The 23,436-nt window shown below is 46.6% G+C and overlaps 1 protein-coding gene across 3 annotated transcripts in view; it reads right to left on the reverse strand.

Annotated features, from left to right (window-relative positions):
* OSBPL1A (oxysterol binding protein like 1A) overlaps nucleotides 1–23,436 on the reverse strand; it is a 159,298-nt gene that overhangs the window by 118,383 nt on the left and 17,479 nt on the right. For 2 of the 3 annotated variants that reach the window (XM_077492581.1, XM_077492582.1), the window contains exons 3-7: nucleotides 19,687–19,772; nucleotides 15,224–15,298; nucleotides 12,455–12,566; nucleotides 11,143–11,228; nucleotides 7,644–7,788 (exon numbers count right to left, since the gene is read on the reverse strand). In XM_077492581.1, the coding sequence (XP_077348707.1) occupies nucleotides 7,644–7,788; nucleotides 11,143–11,228; nucleotides 12,455–12,566; nucleotides 15,224–15,298; nucleotides 19,687–19,772 (504 nt within the window). The remainder of the gene's footprint in view (nucleotides 1–7,643; nucleotides 7,789–11,142; nucleotides 11,229–12,454; nucleotides 12,567–15,223; nucleotides 15,299–19,686; nucleotides 19,773–23,436) is intronic. The other variant, XM_077492583.1, reaches the window with a different exon arrangement.

Genomic DNA, 23,436 nt, shown 5'->3' on the forward strand with positions numbered 1-23,436 from the left:
TTTCCGAAATGCGTAGGCTGTTTTACAGAATTGTACATGTTTAATAACGAAATACTATTTTTTTTGGATGTCATCCTGAGTGCGGAACATCCTTTCCTTACTCTGGTTGCTATGAATCAAGTTTCATAAAAAACATACAGTAGGGGTGCTTTCCCACTGCTCCACTGAAAAAATGCATTAAAACCACATATCCATTTTGACCTGTTTCAGGTGCGTTTTGCATTTGGCATGCCCCAGTAAAATAAGTCACACAAAACACACCAAAAACACAACCGCTGTGCTTCTTTTTATGCATGTTCCATTCATTTCAATGGGAAGCTGCGTTTTTGCTGCACCAAAGATGCAGCATTCTTGACTTTCCAATACGCAAGTCCCATAGGATTTAAAGAGAAATATTTTTATTGCGTCTTTAGCAAAGTAAAAACACAGCACAACATGCTTCAGTCTGAAAGGGACCTAAGAATACAAAACTACAGCTGCAGCAAATAGTACTGCTGGCCACGCATGGCAAATGTCAGGCAATTTAGTTAGGCATTCATTTGCAAAATCAAGCCAACCTACTAGCAACACCGATCATTTGAAGGTGTGGACACAAATGTCTGGTTGTAAATTGCATTAATTTAATTGGTCATTAAAAGCTGCATGAAGGGGGCGTGTCCGGCAGCCGACCTGGAAGGACGCACGTTGTGAGTGCTCTCCTTCAGCCCGCCGCTACAAGGCACTTATTCGGGGACTAACCTGCGCCTTATGGGGAGATCACGGGCCACTCGTTCCTCCTCACTCCGGGGAACGCCCCAGCCTCCGCCGGGACCCGCCACGGCCTTTAAAAACTACTTTCAGCCGCCCGAGGCCTTGCCGGGCGGCGGATGCAAGATGGCGCCGGACGGCGCGGAGCCTCTCGGACGGACTCCTCCGGCCCCCTCTGACCTCCGGACGGATGCCGCACATCAGCCCCCGCTCCCCCTGGAGCCCGCGGGGGAGCGGGAAGCCTTCCGTCACCCCTCGGACCCGGCTCTGGACTGCTGGGAGGCCCCGGATGGGCTGGCCAGGGATCCACTCCTGCTAGGCCGCAGCGACAAGATGGCGCGGATCGGGCGCCCGACGTCCTCCCAGGTATGCCAGCCTTCTCCCCTGCCTGCAACCGCACAGCCCCTGTCCCGGCCTGCCTCCTCCCGGGACGCTTTGCAGGGTAGGCAATGCACAGGAGAGGCCACCCAGGGTTCCCCATCTTCCGCTCCCCCCTCTGTGCTCTGGGGGGAGCAGGCCGCAGATCCACCACCCCCCCTGCTGTATACCCAGTGCTCAGAGGCCTTCCCCCGCCTTCTCCGCTCAGCTCCTCTCCCGAGCACGGCCCTCAGCTCATCCCTGTCCCCCACATCCCCGGGCATCTTGGAGGACTCTCGGGAGTGCTCGGACTGTCCCCCTAGTGGGGATGCTGGAACGCCCCTGGCGACTGTGGGGGGGGCCCCAGTGACAGGGCCGCGGCCTGCCTCTCCTAAGGCGCAGAGGCCCCCTCGTTCTCGGGACTCTAGTGAAGTCAGGGCCCGTTCAGATGTCACCCCCTCCTATGCCCAGGTGGCCCGGGCCCCTGGCCGCCTCCGAGGAACTGCCCAACTGGACCCCTCACCCTGCCCCCCCCATGCTACCTCCTGGGCTGACCCCGGGGGACCTCTGCCATCGTGGCCCCCCTCTCCCACCCGGGAACTGCAGCGGGGCGACCCGACTCTCCATTCTCCGCCCTCCTTGTCTTCATCTCAATGCCATGAGGCCGTCCGTCCTGACTGGCAGATATACCTGCAATCTATGCCGACGAAAGAGGACTTTAAACAGCTTATTACGGAGGTTCAGGCCACTTGCCGCGCTGAGATCCAGTCCCTGCACACTGGCCTCAAACATCTATCTGACCGTGTGGAGATGGTGGAAGAGGAGGTCCAGGAGACCAAGCTGGCGGTCCACCGTGTTCAGGTGGAGACCTCGGATCACCGTCTCCTGCTTCGGGATATGCAACGCCAAGTGGAAGACCTCGACAATAGGGGCCGCAGAAACAACATTCGCATTCGCGGCCTGCCTGAGTCGGAGGGCGCCGAGGACCTTCAGTCTTCACTGCAAATGCTATTCAACGAGATGTTGGGGGAAGACCCGGTCAAGCACATTGAAATGGATAGAGCCCATCGGGCCCTGCGACCCAAAGGCCCAGCCTCCAAACCCAGGGACGTTATTTGCAGAATTCACTCCTTCCCGCTCAAGGAAGACATTATGCGCAAGTCCCGCACCATCCGAAATCTGGCCTTCGATAACTCACCGATTCAGCTTTATCCGGACCTCTCCTGGATCACACTCCAAAAACGGAGGCTGTTGCAGCCTCTTCTCAGAGCCCTGCAAGATAAGAAAGTTCTATACAGATGGGGCTTCCCCTTCAGCCTGACCGCGAGACACCAAGGAAAATCGGCAACTCTCCGCTACCCGGAAGATCTTGTCCCCTTTTGTGACACTCTCGACATCCCTGTCCCTCATCTGCCTGATTGGGATCTGGTCGCCTCTCCCCCTCCGATGCCGGTGATCTGGCAGAAAGTCCCTTCGGCCAAACGGCGCAAAGGCCCGGATCCCCACCGTGGATCACCCAAGCGCGACTGAAGTACTGGCCCTGTCCAACGGACGTCTCCCCTCTACGGTTTTTCTTTTTCCCCTATTTTTTGGGGTTTTGCTGCTTTTTTCCCCGATTGCCGGAGCTACATGTTTTTCCAGTTTTCATTCCTCGGGCTGGCCTAGGTTGAGTCTCGGACCGGATCGACTCCCGGGTTACTGCCCCCCCCTGTGGTTTTCCACTTGTTGGTTCCTTTGGTGGAGTGGACTGTTGGTGCCTCCCTAACCCGACTTTTATTTTATTTTTGGGTTGGGGAGCCGATAAGGAACCGTGCGGATCCGGTGTCCCTATAGGACCTCCGGACCCGTTATTTGACAATGTTTTCTTTTATTTTGTACTGTGTTTCTTTCTCTCTTTTTTCCTCTCTCTCTAGGCTCTTTCCTCTTCTTGTTTCCTCAGAAGTGCCATGCCAGTGGTCCTCTCGGTTGCCGTCTCTCCTCCGGTGGTCGCCGCTCCTCCCGAGGCACCTGGGCCTCCAACAGACCGAGCTAAGTATGCCCTATGCTCTACCCCCACTTGACCATGGCTAAGATCCTGTCCCTTAACGTTCATGGCCTCAACTCCAACAAAAAGCGGCACCTGGCACTCAGGGAGTTCCGACAGGCGGGAGCGGATATAGTAATGGTCCAGGAGACGCATTTCAACCGGGGAGACTCCTTTGCGTTTGCCTCCAGGCATTTCCCTCAGGTTTACCAGGCCTTCAACCCGCGGAAGAGAGCGGGAGTAGCCATTCTTTTCCGGCAGGGAGTTCCCTTTACCTGTACCTCCGTGCACCTTGATCCACGGGGCCACTACATTATACTCCGTGGTCTGTGGCGTACGCAGGCACTGACCCTATGCGTCCTCTACGCCCCCAATGCCCATCAACATAAATTCTTATCTAAGGTGTTTTCCCGTTTGTTTAAGACACCCCCCGGGCTCCTGGTGATAGGGGGGGACTTCAACCTTACTCAGTCCGCACTCCATGATCGCCTGGTGGTGGGCCTTCGGACGCCTCAGGCTAGGACCCTGAGAGACTCCAGGCTCTTCCGCCAAATTACCAGACGGCGGGGTCTTTTTGACGCCTGGCGAGCTTTGCACCCGCAAGACCGCCAGTACACCTTCTTTTCCGCTCCCCACGGCACGCACTCGCGCATTGATAACTTTTTTGTTAATAACACGACACTGCGGGCAGTCCAATCTGCAAATATACTCCCCATCTCCTGGTCAGATCACGCCCCCATAACTTTGACTCTAGCGCTAGACTCCCCCCTTTATAAGCCCTGCACCTGGAGGCTGAATAATTATCTCCTACAGCATGCTCCGGCAAAGGCAGAGCTGGAGTCTTCGCTCCGGCACTACTTTGTTGAGAACGACACCCCAGACATTTCACTTCCTACCCTTTGGGCCGCCCATAAGGCTGTCATCCGGGGGCGCTGTATAGCTCTGTCTTCAGCCTTGAAGCGGGACGCACAGGCCGCCAGGTTGCTGGCGGAAAAGCGACTTAAGACCCTTGAGGCCCGTCTCTTGGTCTCCCCCTCCGTCCCCACCCTTAAGCAAATCGTCCAGACTAGGCAGACACTTCGGGACCTGGCGTTGGGATCGGTTGAGAAAGCTCTGGTCCGCTTACGACAACTGTACTATGACAAGGGGAACAAGGCGCAGTCGCTACTGGCCCGGAAACTGGCGGACCGTACGGCGACCTCTGCCCCAGCCCAAATTAAAAATAAGGGGGGGGACCTTTTGACTCACCCCCAGGCGATAGCAGATGCGTTCGCGGACTACTATACTGACTTGTACAACAGACCGGACATCCCCCACAATCCCCCGACCTCGGACCAGTCCGCCCGCATCACCCAGTACTTGGACAATATAGTCCTACCCCGTCTACAGGACGCGGACCTCCGAGAACTGAATGCCTCTGTTACCGAAGAGGAGCTCTTGGAGACTGTGAAGACCCTCCCCGCCCACAAGTCCTCGGGACCGGACGGGCTCCCCTATGAATATTACAAGGCGTTTATACCCCTCTTAAGCCCATACATGACCAAGCTTTTTAACTCCTTTCTTCAGCAGACCCCGGTCCCGACCGACATGCTAGGCTCGTTTATCTCCCTTATTCCCAAGCCAGACAAAGACCCGACTGTTTGCGCTAGTTACCGACCTATAGCCCTGCTGAACGCTGATTTGAAAATTTTTACGAAGCCCCTAGCGAATCGCCTTAACACAATCCTCCCTTCCCTAATACACAAGGACCAAGTGGGATTTGTCCCCTTGAGACAGGCAGGGGACAATACTAGAAAGATCATTGACCTTATTGACGTGGCGAATAGGGATAACCTAGAATCTCTGGTTCTCAGTTTGGACGCCGAGAAGGCGTTTGACCGCCTCAGCTGGCCTTTTATGGAGGCCACGCTACACCGCATGGGCTTTAGGGGCCCGTATCTGCGAGCGGTGCGGCACCTCTACACCACCCCCTCCTCGCGGGTTAAAACCCCCTTCGCCACGTCCTCTACTTTTGCTATAACTAATGGCACCCGCCAGGGCTGTCCGCTTTCTCCTCTCCTTTTTGCTCTCTGTGTGGAGCCTCTGGCGGCTGCCGTTAGAAACAACCCCGATATTCGGGGGATCCCGGTCAGGGGCAAGGAATTCAAGATTTCGCTCTTCGCAGATGACGTTATCCTTACCTTGGCTCAGCCCAGGATCTCACTCCCCAACCTCCACTCCGAGCTGGACCGCTATGGGGAACTCTCCGGCTACAAAATTAACCCGTCCAAATCGGTGGCCCTCCCCCTAAACATGGGGGCGTCTGAGACGACCCGCCTACGCTCTGCTTTCCCGTACAAATGGGAAAGCTCTTCCCTTAAATATCTTGGGGTCCTTCTTACACCATCATTCCACTCCCTGTATCAGGCTAATTTCCCCCCCCTCTTTCGGGCGATTAGGGATTTACTACGTAAATGGAAGGCCCACCACATATCGCTCATAGGACGGATCACGTCTATTAAAATGGTGATCCTCCCCAAGCTCCTGTATCTGTTCCAGACGTTGCCGATCCCAGTCCCGTATGCACAGTTACGCGCGCTCCAGAAGGACCTGTTGAAATTCGTATGGAATTACAGAAAACACCGGGTCCCGAGCTCTGTCCTGACGGCCTCGCGCTCTGACGGCGGTTTGGCGTTCCCCGACCTAGTCCGCTACTACCAGGCCACTCAGCTGCGGGCCATAGCCTCCTGGTTTCCCCAGAAGTCTTATAATAGGTGGTCGGAGATTGAAAAGATCTGGCTGGCTCCTATACACCCGAACAGTTTCTTATGGGGAGCGAGGATTGATATAGATTCGGGTCGACTACTGGGGCCGATGGCCCAGCTTCGTCTCCTCTGGCGGAAGCTCTCCCGCGATCACAGCCTCCACTCGGAGTTCTCCCTACTGACCTCCTTCCTCTATAACCCGACTCTACCGACCAGCTTGACCCACCAGATGTCCTGGCCTTGGGCCTCGCGTGACCTGTTCCACTTGGGGCACCTAGTGGACCCCAGAACACGACGGCTGTTGTCCTTCTCGGAACTCCAGGCTAAGCATGACCTCTCCCATCAGACGTTCTACAGCTACCTACAAATTAGGCACTTTGCACAATCTAGGGCCCCTCACCTACGGTTCTCCCCGCCCTCTCCCTTTGAACAGATAATCCTGGCAGGACGGGATCGTAGAGGGTTGATTTCAGACATATACCGCGTCCTCAACACATACCATTTTCAAACGAAGGGGAAGCACTCCTACATGAAACGCTGGGAGGGGGAATTGGGTGAGGAGCTCCCCCTTGAGACCTGGCAGGGGGTGTGGCGCCAGGCAGCCAAATCCTCTCTGTGTACATTGTACAAAGAGAATTTCTACAAAATTCTTTTCTTCTGGTACCAGACCCCGGATATTCTCCACAGGATATACCCCTCTACCTCAGATCGCTGCTGGCGATGTCTGAGGGAGCGGGGCTCCCTGTTCCATATCTACTGGGCCTGTCCCCTGATTGCCCCATACTGGCTTATGACTCGTGAGCTGCTCCAGCGTCTATTCGACGTTCCTGTACCCCACTCCCCTAAATTCTTCTTGATGGGCCTGTCCCAACCCGCTCTGACTAGGCCAGGCCGGAAGCTCCTTAGGCACATCCTGACAGCGGCCCGCTGCCTGGTAGCCCTTAACTGGAAGAATCCATTGCCCCCGTCTAGAGAGGCCCTTTACTCTAGGATCAAGGACGTTGAGCTCATGGAGAAGATGACTGCCAGGGTGAGAGACAGGATTGAAGAGCATGACCTGGTCTGGGGGAGATGGCGGCTGCTGGAGGATTGATGGCGAACCGGTGTGGACATGGTGGAGTGGACCCTTGGCACTCTATTTCCTTTTCTCTGTTTTCCCCTCTTTCTTCCCTTTTCTCTCCTCTTCTCTCCTTCACTCTTCTCGTTCATACTACTGATGGTCCTTGTTTTGTTTTAAGTTTGGCATGTAAGCTACGCAGCGGACCCCGGGTGGCCTTTTGGTTTCCAGCACGGATAACTGACTTTTGGTGTCTGCCGTCCTGCTGTGCACCCTGGGTCGGTTGGTTTGATCCCGCTGTATTTCCCGGTACTGTACTTTTATGCACTGCCCACTTGCGATGGGCCTCCTGTATTTTGGAAGCCATGTTACTATTGCTGTATGCCTGTACTACTACTTTTGTTATGCGACCACGAAAACTTAATAAATTGTTATTTGGAAAAAAGCTGCATGAAAAAGTCATTACAAAATTGCCTGAAAACTGCCACATGGTCAAAATATACTACATGTTATAGTAATATGTAGTGCCGGCTAACGTGCTGGCTTTCAGTTATCAGTTCTCCATTACCTGGATCATTTATGTAACCAAATATTGTACATCTCAATGCCAAATAGTTCATCGTATATCAAGGAAATGACATTCCCATTTGTAGCATTGACGTGTGTGTGTGTGTGTGTGTGTGTGTGTGTGTGTGTGTGTGTGTAATAGACTTACTCTTCTCATTCTTGATATTAATATCCGCTCCACTTTTCAGAAGTTTTAGGGCGCACTTCTTCATGCCACGATACACAGCACAGTGCAGAGGGGTGTTGCCCATTTGGTCAGTGCAGTTAATATCAGGTGGTTTAGCTCTGTTTAGCTACAGGAGAAAAAAAAATAAGTCATTTAATACTGCAGTTTTGGAATTCTCTTCTATATTTCTTTAGACTCACCCTCAGCTTTTAAAGCACTCCACTAATTAATAAACAGTCAGCAAAAATTCTGCATCAGTTCAATGACCTGGCTTATTTTTTATATAAGCAAAAAGGGGGGGAATTTTGGGACTTTAAATGAAGCAAAACATAATGCTTCCATCCCGATAATCGATAAAAATTGAAGGGGGGTTGGGACTTTGAATGAAGCAATTGTATAGAAAAAATGAACAATAAATAAGTAATATTTAAATATTTAATTGATGACATTCATCTACAATCATAAAGAGTGTAAATTTATTTCATATATATATATATATATATATATATATATATATATATATATATATATATATATATATATATATATATATATATATATATATATATATATATATATATATATATATATACATAAATATACATAATGCACACAAAGCATAGACATAAGTAGAACAATACAGTCAAAATGGCGCATGATCAATGTCAAATAAATAAATATATAAAAAGGAGAGACTGATTTGATAAGAAAAAATGAATTAAATAAAAATAATAATAATGGGAAAAAAATGAAAAAAATAAAAACAATATCATAGAGTATTGATAATAATTAGGTAGGGATCAATCCATATGGAATACAACTGTGTCATTTAGTATAGCTCGACGCGTTTCGTGGATTATTCCACTCATCAGGAGCAGACTACCAGAGATTCCTGTAGAGGCATATAAAATATATCAATAATTTAAAATAAAATTATATATAATGTTGTATGCCAATAGAGGGCTCACTGAGCAAACTCACCAACCCAGATAGCGCATGCCGCGCATGGTGACCGGCGCAGGGTGAGCCACGGAAATAGACCCCACCATGGATTGATCCCTACCTAATTATTATCAATACTCTATGATATTGTTTTTATATTAGCCAATAGACTTATATATATCTTGTGGGTACACGTGCCAGTCTTAGGTCTGTCGCTGTGGCATTTTAGTGCCATAGCATTTATATCCTTTTTCCCATTTTTTCATTTTTTTCCCATTATTATTATTTTTATTTAATTCATTTTTTCTTATCAAATCAGTCTCTCCTTTTTATATATTTATTTATTTGACATTGATCATGCGCCATTTTGACTGTATTGTTCTACTTATGTCTATGCTTTGTGTGCATTATGTATTTATATATATGAAATAAATTTACACTCTTTATGATTGTAGATGAATGTCATCAATTAAATATTTAAATATTACTTATTTATTGTTCATTTTTTCTATACAATTGCTTCATTCAAAGTCCCAACCCCCCTTCAATTTTTATTTTTTATATAGTTTTTATTTAAAGGATGAATTTACCCTAAAAACAGATGGAATATGTAACATGTTCCCAAAGGTGAACCTTTAAAACTCAACTCCAGGAAACCTTCCTTTGCAGTGAGGTTGCACCCGCGCAGCAGAGGTTAAATGCTTCTACTTTTACTTACCTGATCCTCCACTCCTGCAGGCTGCTGTCTCTTCTCTCCTGCATTCTGGTGGTCTAAGGTCCTCTGCAGGGCTGCCATCAGGGGGGGGGTACAGCCGTTACAACTGTAAGGGGCACGCCCAGGCCAGAAGAAGGCAGGACGAGTGAAGGGGCGCCGTGCTGCACAATACAGAAACAATCACACAGCATGTGCTCTCTATGGCATTGAGATCAGCCATCGAGTTCTTTACTGCCAGCTCTGGCTACTATGTGCATTTGCACCCCGCGTGTACTGTGCTTCTCTGTGCCAGCAACATGTCAGCTTTGTGAAAACAAGCTGGGACCAGGTAGGAAGAAATTCTTTACAAATAGGGGCTTACAGATTTGTGTATGTGGGGCTGGCATCTGTATCTATATCTAAAATATACACACACACACACACACACACACAGTGTGTGGGGGCTGGCATATATACAGGCAGTGGCGGTGCCACCCCCTCTATGTATCATGGATAGATTCATGCATTGCACGAATCTAGCTATGCCCGCTGTAGCCACCCCCTAATAAGGCGTCCGACCCCTTTTTGGGTGCCAGGCACCTGAATTACAGCAGCGGGCGTGTATTTTTGAAGCACCCGATTAGAGCCATAGGCTCTAATAGGCTTCAAAAAAGGTGAACCGCTAACACAGAGCAATGCACTTGCAGTTCACCCAGGTGTGTTTGAACAGTGAATGAATGTCTGTTTTTCTAACACTGAACCACCTCTCCGCCACCGTGGGTGTGTTACCTTTCACCTGATTGGCTAAAACAACAGGTGTTGTGATTGGGCGCCTATCAGGAGGAGGAGAGGAGACGTATGGAGGACACAGCACACCGCTGCCCCATCGATATAGGGTAAGTCCTGGGCAGACAGGTGTGTGTGTGTGTGTGTGTGGGGGGGCTAGCACATATACAGGTGTGTGTGTGTGTGTGTGTGTGTGTGTGTGTGTGTGTGTGTGTGTGTGTGTGTGTGTGTGTGTGTGTGTGTGTGTGTGTGGGGGGGGGGGAGGAGTAGAGAATCAGGTATGTAAAAGAGCTTTTCTAACCCCTAGTCTAAATTAGCAATTAACCCTTGCAGAGCAGATGCAGGGGGTTTCCTGAAGTTGGGTTTCAACAAAACAAGAAGGGTTAAACTGTAACAATGGCATACCACAGTACACATTCCATGTTAAATAGAGCTCAACTGTACAAACAGATTTATAATTGTTACTTTTTTTCCACCCATGTTGGTTTTTGGAATAAACCAAACCTGTAATAACTAGGGCCTTTTTAGTGGGACTTCCTGGCCCACTTCCTCCTTCCTCTTCTTGGCCGCTTAGGCGACTCCTCCTCTAGCCCTAGGCTGCCCTTCCCTGCCAGTGATCTTCTGGGACACGTCACAGGTCCCAGAAGATTGCCTGGCCAATAGCAGAGTGCACAGCGACTCGTGCATGTCACGGCCGGGTGCTCACAGTTGCTATGACGGTGTTGCGGAGAGGAGAGGGAGAGGAGCGAGGCTCCGGCGCTCCGCATCGTTGGACCGCGGGACAGGTAAGTATCTGTTTATTAAAAAAGTCAGCAGCTACACTGTTTGTAGCTGCTGACTTTTAATAAATGAAAAAAAAAAAAATGGGTGGAACTCCACCATTGGTGCTACACTACTGTTTTACAATTAAAAATTATATTGACATGCTATAAAATTATCTCTCTCAATAATATATATAATTTTTTTTTCAAACTAATACATGTATTTGTGAAAGTATATATTTTTTGGCCCGATCTACAGTTATAAAAAGCCACAACATTACAGAACACATCTGCTTACCAGATCTGATAATGTTGCAATATCCCCTTCTCTTGCAGCACTCAGAAGGACTTCTTCCAGTTTTCTTTCCTGAGTACGTTGTGCGGCTGGTTACATAAGTATTTACAAAGAATCATGTTATTTTCTATTTGGGTGGAATAGGAAAGAGTTAGACCTTCTGACTGGCATGCCATGTGTACCCGCTGAAAAACTTTATTCACTTCCTGTCCACTTCTCGCAACAGGAAGTAGTGGAAACTCTTTTCTGTAAAGGCTCAAACAGTAATAAACAATTTCAGCATAAGGAGGAAGGGTTAGAGCCTCTGTAGGATTTTACAACTATCTGTATCTCCATAGTAGAGGTTTCGTGTTATTATTATACACGATTTATATCCTATAGAGCCGACAGTTTACGCAGCACTTTACAATGTATAGGGGGGACAACACAATTACAGTACAGTTCAATACAAAAGGTAAGGGAGGGTCCTGCTTGTAGAGCTTACATTCTAAAAGGGAGGGGGTGGTGGTACAAAAGGTTGCATTAAGACGCTGTGCCAGGACACAACTGAGATATGAAGCCATGGGAAATACAGCCACTTGGAGTTCTAGCAATTAAATCATTTAACCCTACCCCACTCTATCCAAAACTTTAAAACAAAGTTACCAGTAGTTGGATCTATCCATATATTCTATGTGTAATAACATCATAGAACATAAAAGCATAAAGAAACTTATTATTATTATTTTTTTTTTCTTTTAAAAGCGGAACTTCCGCTTAACGGATTCTTTTTTTTTTTTTTACAGGTACCCTGTCCCCACTTATGGGAGACTTACGTCAGCAGCTCAGTCCCCCCTCTTCCTCCTTCCTCCCCTTCTGCTGGGAGAGTGAGTGCAGCACAATTCGTGCATGCGCCGTAGGGACCCGGTCATGAAGACGAAACCCGTAATGGCGGCTGCAGCACCTGACCAGCCAATGGAAACATCAGCTGTGGTGCCGACATTGCTGGACTCCAGGACAGGTAAGTGTCCTAATGTTAAAAAAGTCAGCAGGTACGTTACGTGTAGCTGCTGACTTATAATTTTTAAAAGGGCAGGCGGAACTCATATATATTACTTAATCAATAACATTCTTTTTTACATGGTGGAAAGGCCAATATTTATTAAATTTCATATGATTTTGAAGAGCATAAAATGAGACTGTGTTGCCTCACCACATTGTTTCAGATCAACTGGATATATTATCTGATGACCGAAACACAGAGTGTATTTGTGGCAAAAAACACTGCAGCATATACACTTTTTTTTTTTTTTTATAAGAGAGAAATAAAAAATACCTTTTAACATGGCCTTGACCTCCTTGTCCTGTGCTAAATCAGCAGCTGTTTTCCCCTCACCGTTTATTACTGTGGTGTCTGCATTGGACGCTAATAATAACATCACAATTTCCTGATAAAAGCAGAAAAAAAGAAGGAAGATGCATTTTAGAACAAAGGCTGCAACCAAAATGCTTGTGCATGGAACACAACATAAATCTAGGTTAAACAGCAAAATAATTCAGCCTGATCTGATGTTTACTGGACACTGATGGGTTAAACCAGTGGTTATTAACCTTATTGAGACCAGGGCCTGGTAAAGTGCTTCAAAACCTTCCATGTTCCAAGACTAAAAATACATATACGCACACACCAAAAAAAGTATGGCAATACAAAATATCTATTGAAATGCTGGAGGGCTCTAGATAGTGTTGGGTGGCATTGTGGGGGGTGGGAGACTCTGCAGCAGACTTGGTGGCCCCGTCAGATTTCTGGAAGGGACTGGGGTCTTTCCAGGAGGCTGGGAGCTTTGCAGAGGCACTGAAGGTGATTGGAGAGTGCTGCCTTAGCTAGGAGTCACCGTGGAAGGTTGGTGGCATTATGGAGGGCTATAGTCTCTGCAACAGGCTGGGGGGCACAGTGGGAGGTTTTGAGGCTATGTGGGGATCTGTGGTAGGTTAGGGAATCTGCAGCTGGCTGGAGGCCCAGGAGCAGGAAGGCCATGGCCCGGTGGTTGAGTACCACTGGGTTAAACTATCCCTTGGCAGGTTAAGACCACCAATACTCACATAGCCATGTCATGCTAGGAAGGATTTAAAAAAAAAAATGCTTACTTCTGCAGTAGAATTCTGCCCCAATATCCCTTCTTTGCAGGCCATGTGACAACAACCTAGGCATTCAGTCACAGATCTCCTTTGAGTTTCCTCACTAGCTGATACTTCTAATCAGAGATCACATGACTAAATGCCTTGGCCTAAATGTCAGAGAACACTTTCCCCTGTATGCAACACTAAGGTTCTGTTCACATCTTGGAGTTCCGAAACGCCAGAAGAAGCGCCACTAGTACGCATATGATTCGAAATAGCGGCAAATCGCGGGACACTAGTGCATTTCCTGTCACTGCCAATGGCATCCCAATCGCATTTCGATTTTGCTGCGATTCCTTGGGTGACAATCACAGTAAAATCACGCAAACAGAATTGTGGGATGCCCATTGCCACCAATAGAACCTCTGGCACTTCTTTTGGGCGGCGGGCCGCCCGCGATTCAGTTTGCGAGATTTTACCACAATTGTTACCCTGCAAAATGTTGCCGCGATTGGGGTGCCATTACAAGTCAATTTGCTGCTATTTGGAGTCGCGGCGATTTGGAACACCAAGATGTCAACAAAGTTTTAGGAAAACCGTTCCTTGCTCAGCTTTATAAATATAAGGAGAAAGGAGGTTCATGCTGAGAATTAAAGTCACGTGGTGTAAAACAACATCCAGCCAATAATAATAATAATATTAAAACCACTAGCAAAGCAAACATATGCTTATTTACATAGTGTCACTTTGAGGAACCTCTAATAGTTAATTCTTCCATCTCTTCTGGCTGGTTAGTTAAATGTGATACAAAAAAGGGGGGTAATAAATGGTAATTTGTACCTTTGTCCTTGACTCATGGAGGTAAAGCTAGAATTTTTTTAAAAATGCATTAGGATTTTCATGGTACCACTTGTACAAGCAATACACCAATATGTTAAAAATTCAATATATTTTATTACAAAATGTTAAGAAAGAAAAAGAAAGAAACACACCACAGACTTTTTACATAACATATGAACGCAGTTTTAAACAAAAACAAAAATCTGACAACACCTTTTAAAAAAAAGACTAGGTCATTACATAGGATACCTCTCTAAAATGAAAGAGGGGGGTGTGAACTAAATTCGTTGTAAGGCCAGTCTCTCTCTACATGTTTCGCGGGGGAAACAGCTCCCTCAGGAGTTTAAGGAGGAGTCCCAATCAAGCCCATTCATGGCGTGGTGCCAGCAAAGTATTCTACCCGGCGGATATGGGAGTTGGGTGGTTAAAAGCAATAGAGCCTAATCTGGAGGTACAGCATCAGAAACTGGTGATGTAAGTATGTGGACAAGAGATAGGTAAAGGCACTAGGTATTCCCATGTAGTGACTGGTAACTTCTCACAATGTGCTGAGACTGTATGAAAGGATAGATCCACATCCACGTATACACATTAGGCTAATTATTCAGTAGCAAAAGATTCAAATGCCATTCAATAAGTTCATATTCAGTGACAAAGGGTAAAGTCCCAAGATATAAAGCACAATGGATCTCAAACATGTAGGAGTCTACATCAATCCACTACACCTCCAGGTAATATGCAGCCAATGTGTTGGGCCCATGCACTTCACATATGAACCTTTCTAGCAGTGCAAGCAAAGACTAACAAATTCAAAAGGGGATCACACACACAAAAAAAGTGGGGTGCGTACCTACTCTACCAAACAGATTTACTTGCCTGCAATTTTTTAGGACAATGATTACATAATGAGATCCTTATAAAACTTTGTAATGGTTATTTTTTTTATCTCATTTTGTGAGTATATATATATATATATATATATATATATATATATATACACACACACACACACACACATATACACACTATTTTTTTTGAGCACACTAAAACAATTCTAATTCATATTGGTGGCATGGAGGTTTGCGTTTGCTTTCCTTACACCCTTAACAAGCTCTTTGTTGGAGTAAGAAAGCATGCTTTTCACCTTACGTCCAGTAAAGGCAGCTCGGTGTAATGGAGTGTCCCCCATATCATTCAGAACACAGATGTCCGCTCCTGCCTGGGAGGAAAAAATAAAAGAACATTACTATAGTCAAAGTTAACCATGCATCAAGAGAGGTTAAAGAAAATTGCTCCTTTTAGCAATCATCATACACCACTACTGAGAGTGTATTTAAAAAAGGAAAAAAAATAAAAATAAAGTGTGTGTGTGTAAACAGCTTACCAGTACTTAGATGTGGTGACTACATTCGTTTTCTTATATGGGTTTTTTTTTTTTCAAAGGTTTTCCTTTTTTTACCCCCACCTGGTGATCCTGTGCATAACACACTTTGTCCCCCCTCAGGTCTATACTTTTTTTTTTTTTTTTTTCTCCATTGTAACTATTGAGGAAGCCATGATGATCACACAGGCTGGACTTCAAACATGTCTTCCTTTGTTTATCTCCATTACATGGTGAATTGATGGGACTAGCAATTTTCCCCAATAAAATAATGGTTTGGTTTTAAATGCGATTTTGTTTTACAGAGTTTTTTTTGTTTATAAATGCGATTTTGTTTTAAAGTGGTTCTAAAGGCTGCATTCTGTGCATGAAGGGAAAAAAAAACCATCAGCGTGCAGCTCCCCCCTCAGCCCCCCTAATACTTACCTAACCCCAATTTTGATCCAGCGATGTGCAGGAGAGCCAAGGCTCTCCCTTCTCATTGTCCATCAAAACCAGTGAAGGAGGAGCAGGGGGTAGGGCTGAGCACACCCCCATAGCAAGCAGCTTGGTATAGGGGCACTCAGCGGGGGGGGGGGGGGGGGGGGGTAAAGTGCTGGCAGGGGACCAAAGAAGAGGAGAATCAGGTCCGCTTTGTGCAAAAGCATTGCCAGATGCCTGTAAGTAGGACATGTCCTAGTCTTCCTTCCGGGTTTGTGTGCTCCACATGTCCGACTGGCCAAGCCGTGAGGTCATCACTTCCAGGCATGTGTGAGGGAGTCAGAGCAGCGGCACAGGTAGGATGTCACTGGCTGCATGCATTGTTAATATCTCTTAAAACAGTGCAAGTTTAGGAGATAGTCGATGTACGTACAGGTAAGCCGCCTTATAGGCTTACCTGTAGGTACGTTAAAAAAAAAAAATTACTTTTGCATTACTGGAAATATCACTTCCTGTGAAAGTCGTTTTTTAAAGTACCTACAGGTAAGCTTATAAGGCAGCTTACCTGTAGGTACGTTAAAAAAAAAAACGACTCTCACAGGAAGTGATATTTCCAGTAATGCAAATCACTTAACAGGTATTTTGCATTGTGGAGACATTAGCTCCTGCTGCTGTCAATAAAATCCTGTAAAGAGGGAGTGGCAAGTGGAGCAGCGTCGAGCAACGCTGTGTGTGTCTATGGACACACAGACCTAGACATGGAAATGAACCTGCACTTCTACCCCATAGCAGATGCTTGCTATGGGGCAGACACAGGAGAGGAGCAGCCAACAGAGCTGGTGGGGAACCCCAGAAGAGGAGGTTCAGGGACGCTCTGTGCAATACCAATGCACAGACTAAACGCACCCTGTAAGGCAAAGGCATAATGAGCTAGTATGCATAGCATACTAGCTCATTATGAATAACTTACCTGAGAACGAAGCTCCCAAATCGGTCCTCCATCTTCCTCTTCACCGCTGCCATGTATCCCGGAGCGACTACCGGGTCTTGCGGCACGGGAGCAGACACTCGCTGCATATCGCCGCGATCTGCGGCCTGCCCAGTGCGACTGTGCGCCGCTGTCTACGGCGCATGCGCCGTAGACAGCGGTGGCTGTCTTCGGGTAAATATATCCTAAACCGTATAGGCTTACCTGTAGGTCAAAGTTGGTTGTAAGGGTTTACAACCACTTTAACTGACAATTGCGTGCAACACTGTACCCAAATAAAATAGTTTTTTTTTATTTTTTAACCACAAATAGAGCCTTATTTTGGTGGCATGTGATCAACTCTGTGGCTATATATATATATATATTATATATTTATATTTATATTTATATATTCTGCTATAAGACATCAAATAAAAAAATAAAATAAAAAAATTCAACATTTCTTCATCAATTTAGACCAATATGTATTCTGTTACACATTTTTGGTAAAAAAAAAAACAAAAAAAAAAAACACCCCAATAAGCGTATATTGATTGGTTTGCACAAAATAGGGGATAGATTTACGGCATTTGTATTATTTAAACTCGTAATGGCAGTGATCAGTGATTTTTAGCGGGACTGCGACATAGCGGCAGGCAGACAGATAGGACACATAGATGACATTTTTGACACTTAAACACCACGTATACAAAATGAGGGTGTTCTGACCCTCTCAACAGGGGCAGGCAACTTGTAGCAAAGCTAATATACAAAAAGGACATTCATTTCGTCACCCCTCTTGTTGAAATGAAAAATCCTGGGAGGGTCGGCTGCAGGCCCTAGAGTTCAGCTTTAACACGCATGTGTTATGTACTTTGTGTTAAGTCAGCCCGTTCAAATGAAGGGCCAGTGCACCAGAATGGATTAAAAAAAAAAAAAAAAAGGCAATGCTTTACATTGCTTATAGTATAACGTACACTGGAGGTCTGTTGGGTTAGTGTGTAAGCCCTTGTACACACGGTCGGACATTCTGACAACCAAATCCGTTGGATTTTGTCCGACGGATTTTGTCCGAAACTGTTGCATACACACGGTTGGACAAAGTTGACGGAAAATCCGATTGTACATAACGTGATGACGTTATTTCGTTACGACGGGACTACATTCAGGCTAGTAGCCAATAGCTTTGGTCTAGGAATTTGATCTGAGCATGCGTGGCACTTTGTCCGGAGTAGGCTACACATGATCAGAGTATGTCCGATCGGAGCATTTTGTCGGAAAAATTTACGGACAAGTTGGAAAACTTGGTCCGTCGGATACTCCGATGGAAACAGTCCAATGGAGACCACACACAGTCGGATTATCCGACAAAATGGTCCAATAGGACACATTCTGTCGGAATCTCCGACCGTGTGTACAAGGGCTTAGGGTGCCAAGCATCCAGTATGAACTATTTAAAAACATATGCTTATAAGATGTTCAAGAACGAAAAAACAATACAGTCTTCCCTACTATTGTTTCCATATTTGTAATATTAAATGGATCATACACAATGGCAAAGAAAATTCAGGGGTGATTTTGGCAGCACTGAGAAAAGTCAAACACCTTCCACAAGAGGTTTCTCATTCACTTTTTTTTTTTATCATCCTGATAGGCATTTTTTGCTATTGTGCCCGCCCCCCCCCCCGACCCTTAGAATAGTTGATGATGCATGTTAATAACACAAAAAATATTTTAAAATAGTTACCCTATATACTCGAGTATAAGCCGAGATTTTCAGCCTCTTTTTTGGAGGCTGAAAGTGCCCCCCTCGGCTTATACTCGAGTCATCGCTGTCTGCCCGCTCGATCAGCGTGTCGAGCAGACAGACAGCGGCCATTCTATCATTCAAAAGCCGCGCCTCCGGCTCCGCCTTCGCCTGTGATAGGCGGAACACTGAATTTCCCAGCAGCCTGTGTTCCGCCTATCACGGACATCGTATCATCCTCGTACTACGGACGAGGATGATACGATGTCCGTGATAGGCGGAACACAGGCTGCTGGGAAATTCAGTGTTCCGCCTATCACAGGCGAAGGCGGAGGCTTTTGAATTTTACAATGGCCGCCGAGGCGCCGACGAAGAGGGCACGGGACGGAGGCAAGGCAAGGCACGGCACGGGACGGGACGGGACGGAGGCAAGGCAAGGCACGACACGGGACGGAGGCAAGGCACGGCGGCAAGGCACGGCACGGGACGGAGGCAAGGCGGCAAGGCACGGGACGGAGGCTCGGGACAAAGGCTCGGGACACAGGTAGGCTGGACACACACACACACACACACACGGATGGAGACACACAGGGATGGATGGATGGAGACACACACACACAGGGATGGATGGATGGATGGATGGAGACACACACACACAGGGATGGATGGATGGATGGACACACACACACACAGGGATGGATGGACGGACACACAGGGATGGACGGACACACAGGGATGGACGGACACACAGGGATGGACGGACACACACACAGGGATGGACAGGCATGTCTCACCCTCGGCTTATACACGAGTCAATAAGTTTGCCAGTTTTTTTGGGGGTAAATTGGGGGCCTCGGCTTATATTCGGGTCGGCCTATACTCGAGTATATACGGTATACAAATTAATGACAAGTATAGACAGACTTTCAGTTGTACTCTAGCAGCAGCCAATAGCTTTCCTCAGTACTGGATCCAACCAATCTGCATGTCATCTTCATAGCTTGTGAGGTTTTTCAACCGTACGCAATTAAGAGAGACCTTATTTCAGAAAAAAACTGAAATAACCTTTGAGTTAAAAGATTTGTGATTTACCTTCAGTAAATCTTCTACCACTTCCCTATGTCCGAAATAACATGCAAGATGAAGAGGTGTCCATCCCAAATTAGACTTACTTTTACCTGAGAAGAAATAATTCGTTTAGTTTACATGAAAAAGGGCATTTATCACAATATTACAGCATGTGTGCTTTTAACATTTTATTTTAGAGTGAATTGACTTCACTGCACGAACACCACATACATGGTTAGCAATTTGTTTTAGAAAAAAATTCCATCCTGTTAATTCATATATCTACAAGGGCAGACCCAGCTTTTGGCTTAAGGCCTCTTTCACATGACCGATCCGTTCAGGTCCGCCTGTCAGTTTTTTAGACGGACCTGAACGGATGCTCCATAGAGGTCTATGGAGCGCCGGATGTCAGCGGTGACACGTCCGCTGACATCCGATCCGCTCCGATCAGAAAACCTACCTTTTCCATCCGTCATCGGATCGGGTGACGTCAGACTCCGTGGCCCGTCGTCATCCAATCACCCATAGGAGAGAGCAGCGCTCTGACAGGTCCATCCCTGTGCAGAGACGGACCTGTATTCTTCCTGCTCAGCGGGGATCAAAAGAGCGATCCCCGCTGAGCAAGTGGACGTCCACGGGGCGGATCAGCACGGATGTGCCCCGTGTGAAAGAAAAAAAAAAAAGAAGACTCTTATAGGATTTTGAAGGCAAGCAAAAAAAAAAAAAAAAAAAAAAAGCATAACTACCGTAATTAGATATAAAACAACTTTTTATTACAAAGCTTTAAGAAGAAATAGATTTGTTAAAAACACACGTGGCCATATTTAGGCTACGTATTTTTTTAACAAGGCTGTCTTTTTATAGCAAAGTGGGTGGGGAGGAAATCCGCATAGGTGTGAACCCAGCCTCACAAGCCTTTTTTGAGACCCAGAATTGAAGTTGCTGTTGAGCAATAAGGACTTTCCACCACCTTTGAGCAGGACCTCTGCGCCTCTACCTGGAGACCATGCAGTCTCTCTTCCTGCACACAGCCCTGCTGCTGGCCATCCACATAAGCCAATTAAGAGGAGTCTTTGTGCTCTACGTTTCCTTTTCAATCTATTTAAAATTACTGACCATCCATGTGTTCTGTATATGGTGCTGCAGGACCATCTTAAAGTTGTTATTATTATTATTATATAGGATTTATAGATTTATATAGCGCCAACAGATTACGCAGCACAATTACAATACGGGGGGGGGGCGGGATGAGCTAATGGAGTGCAGTTGTTAGATGGAAGCAGGATAGGCTGAAGTAGAAGGTTTTCAGGGATCGCCTAAAAGTGGATTAATTTGGACACCTTCTGACAGATTGGGGTAGCGAATTTCAGAGGATGGGCGGGGCTCGGGAGAAGTCCTGGAGGCGGATATGGGAGGAGGTGATGAGGGAGCTAGAGAGCAGGAGGTCTTGAGAGGAAAGAACAGGGCGATTAGGTTGGTATTTTGAGACTAGGCTAGTGATGTAGCTGGGGGCAGAGCTGTGGATGGCTTTATAACTTATTGTTAGTAATTTGAGTTTAATTTGTTGGGTGAGTGGAAGCCAATGGAGGGATTGGCAGAGAGGGGTAGCAGACATTGGGTGGTTTGTAAAGTGGAGGAGTCTGGCAGCAGCATTCATGATGGACTGAAGGGGGGATAATTTATTTAAAGGTAAGCTAATGAGGAGGGAGTTGCAGTAGTCAAGGCAAGAGATAACCAGGGAGTGAATCGGGAGCTTTGTGCTTTCATTGGTTAGAAAGGGAGGTAGTTTAGAGATGTTGCAGAGGTTGAGACGGCAAGCTTTGGAAAGCGATTGGATGTGGGGCCGAAAGGAGAGTTCAGATTCCAGGATAATACCTAGCACGCTGACATGTGGGGATGGGTGGATGGTTGTGCCATTGCTCGACAGAGAAGTCAGGGAAAGAGGCACGTGGAGGAGGAATTATAAGCTCGGTTTTGGACAAGTTGAGTTTGAGGAAGTGGTGCAACATCCATACAGATATGTCTGTTAGTGATGCGTGAGGAGACTGATGGAGTGAGTTGGGGGGTGAAGAGATACATTTTGGTGTTGTAAGCATAGAAATGATATTAAAAGAAGCTGGCCCAGGGAAGAGGTGTAGATTGAAAATAAAAGGGAGGTCCAAGAACAGAACCTTGGGGAACCCCGATGGAGAAGGGAAGAGGAGTAGAGGAAGTAGACTTGTAAGTGACACTGAAGGTTCGTTGGGATAGGTAGGATGAGAGCCACTGAAGAGCACAGTCATGGAGACCGAAGGAGTAAAGTTTTTTGAGGAGCAGGGGGTGGTCAACCGTGTTAAAGGCAGCTGAAAGGTCCAGAAGTAGGAGTACAGAATAGCGTCCGTTGGTTTTTGCAGTTAGTAGGTCATATGTGAGGTTTAAAAGAGCAGATTGTGGAGTGTTGATGGCGAAATCCAGATTGAAGATGATCAAGAAAGTTATTCTTAATGAGCTGGTCACCCGGTTGTAAACCAGGCATTGAAGGAGTTTAGAGGAAAAGGGGAGCAAGGAGATAGGGCGTATGTTGTGAATGCTGGTAGGGTCCAAGGATGGCTTTTTAAGTATGAGGGTGACCAGTGCATGTTTTAGAGCATTGGGAAAAATGCCAGAGGTGAGGGAGAGATTGAGGATGTGGGTTAGACAGTGTAGGATAGATTCAGAGGGAGACCGTGGTATTTGAGATGGAATAGGGTCCAGGGGACAGGTGGTTAGGTGGGCATTAGAAAGGAGCTTAGCAACTTCCTCTGTAGTAGCAGATTTGAATAAGGGGAGTATCAGTTGTACCTGTTGACATGGGATCTTAACTGGTGGAGATACCTGTAGAGTGGAGATTTAATCACGGATTGTATCAATCTTGTTTTTTTAAGTGATTAGTAATCTCCTGGGCAGTGAGTGAGTTAGTGGGTGGAGGCAGTGGAGGACGAAGTAGAGAGTTGAAGGTAGAGAAGTGTTTACAGGGACTGGATGAGAAGGTGTAAAGAAGTTGTAAAATAGGTCTGCTTGGCAGTGTGGAGGAAAGAATAGTATTTTTGGAGGGCAGATTTGTATTGGTTGAAGTCTTTGAAAGACTTTAGTCTTGTGCCACAGGCGCTCAAGAGCGTGACTACGTTTTTTTGATAATTTTTCTGTCATCTGTATGCCAGGGTTGTAGGGGAGTTCAAGGCCTGATTGTGCGTGTAGCAAGCTTGTCCAGGGTGGAGGACAGGGATTTATTGTAGATGGAAGTGGCTTGGTTGGGGCAGGACAGGGGAGAGATTCTGTCAGAGGTGGTCAGTAGCAGAAAAGAGAGAAGAATTGAAGTTGAAAAAGTTTCTGCGGGTGATGGTTAGGCGATTGGAGGGAAAGGTGGTGGAGGACAGAGGAAGAGAGAAACGAATAAGGTGGTAGTCGGAGAGCAGAAATGGATTGTTTGAGAAGTTGCATGGAGTGCATAGGTAGGGGAATACAAGGTCAAAGGTGTTGCCATCAGAGTGAGTAGAACCTGTACCCATTGCTTCAGGTCAAATGAAGAGGTTAGATTAAGTAGCAGGAGTGTTTGTATTAGCAGAGATGTTGAAAATCACCGAGAAGGATTGTGGGAATTCCCAAAGAGCAAAAGTAGGGTAGCCAGGCAGAAAACTCACCAAGGAAAGTAGAAAATGGTCCAGGGGGCCAGTAGATCACAGCAATTTTTAAGGAAGTTGGAAAGAATAGACATATTCAGTGAGCTTCAAATGATGAGAGGGAAAGAGGAGGAAG

Source organism: Lithobates pipiens, unplaced genomic scaffold (assembly GCF_037356315.1).
Source record: "Lithobates pipiens isolate NorthernLeopardFrog02 unplaced genomic scaffold, aLitPip1_a1.2 Scaffold_19, whole genome shotgun sequence".
Taxonomy (NCBI): Eukaryota; Metazoa; Chordata; class Amphibia; order Anura; family Ranidae; genus Lithobates; species Lithobates pipiens.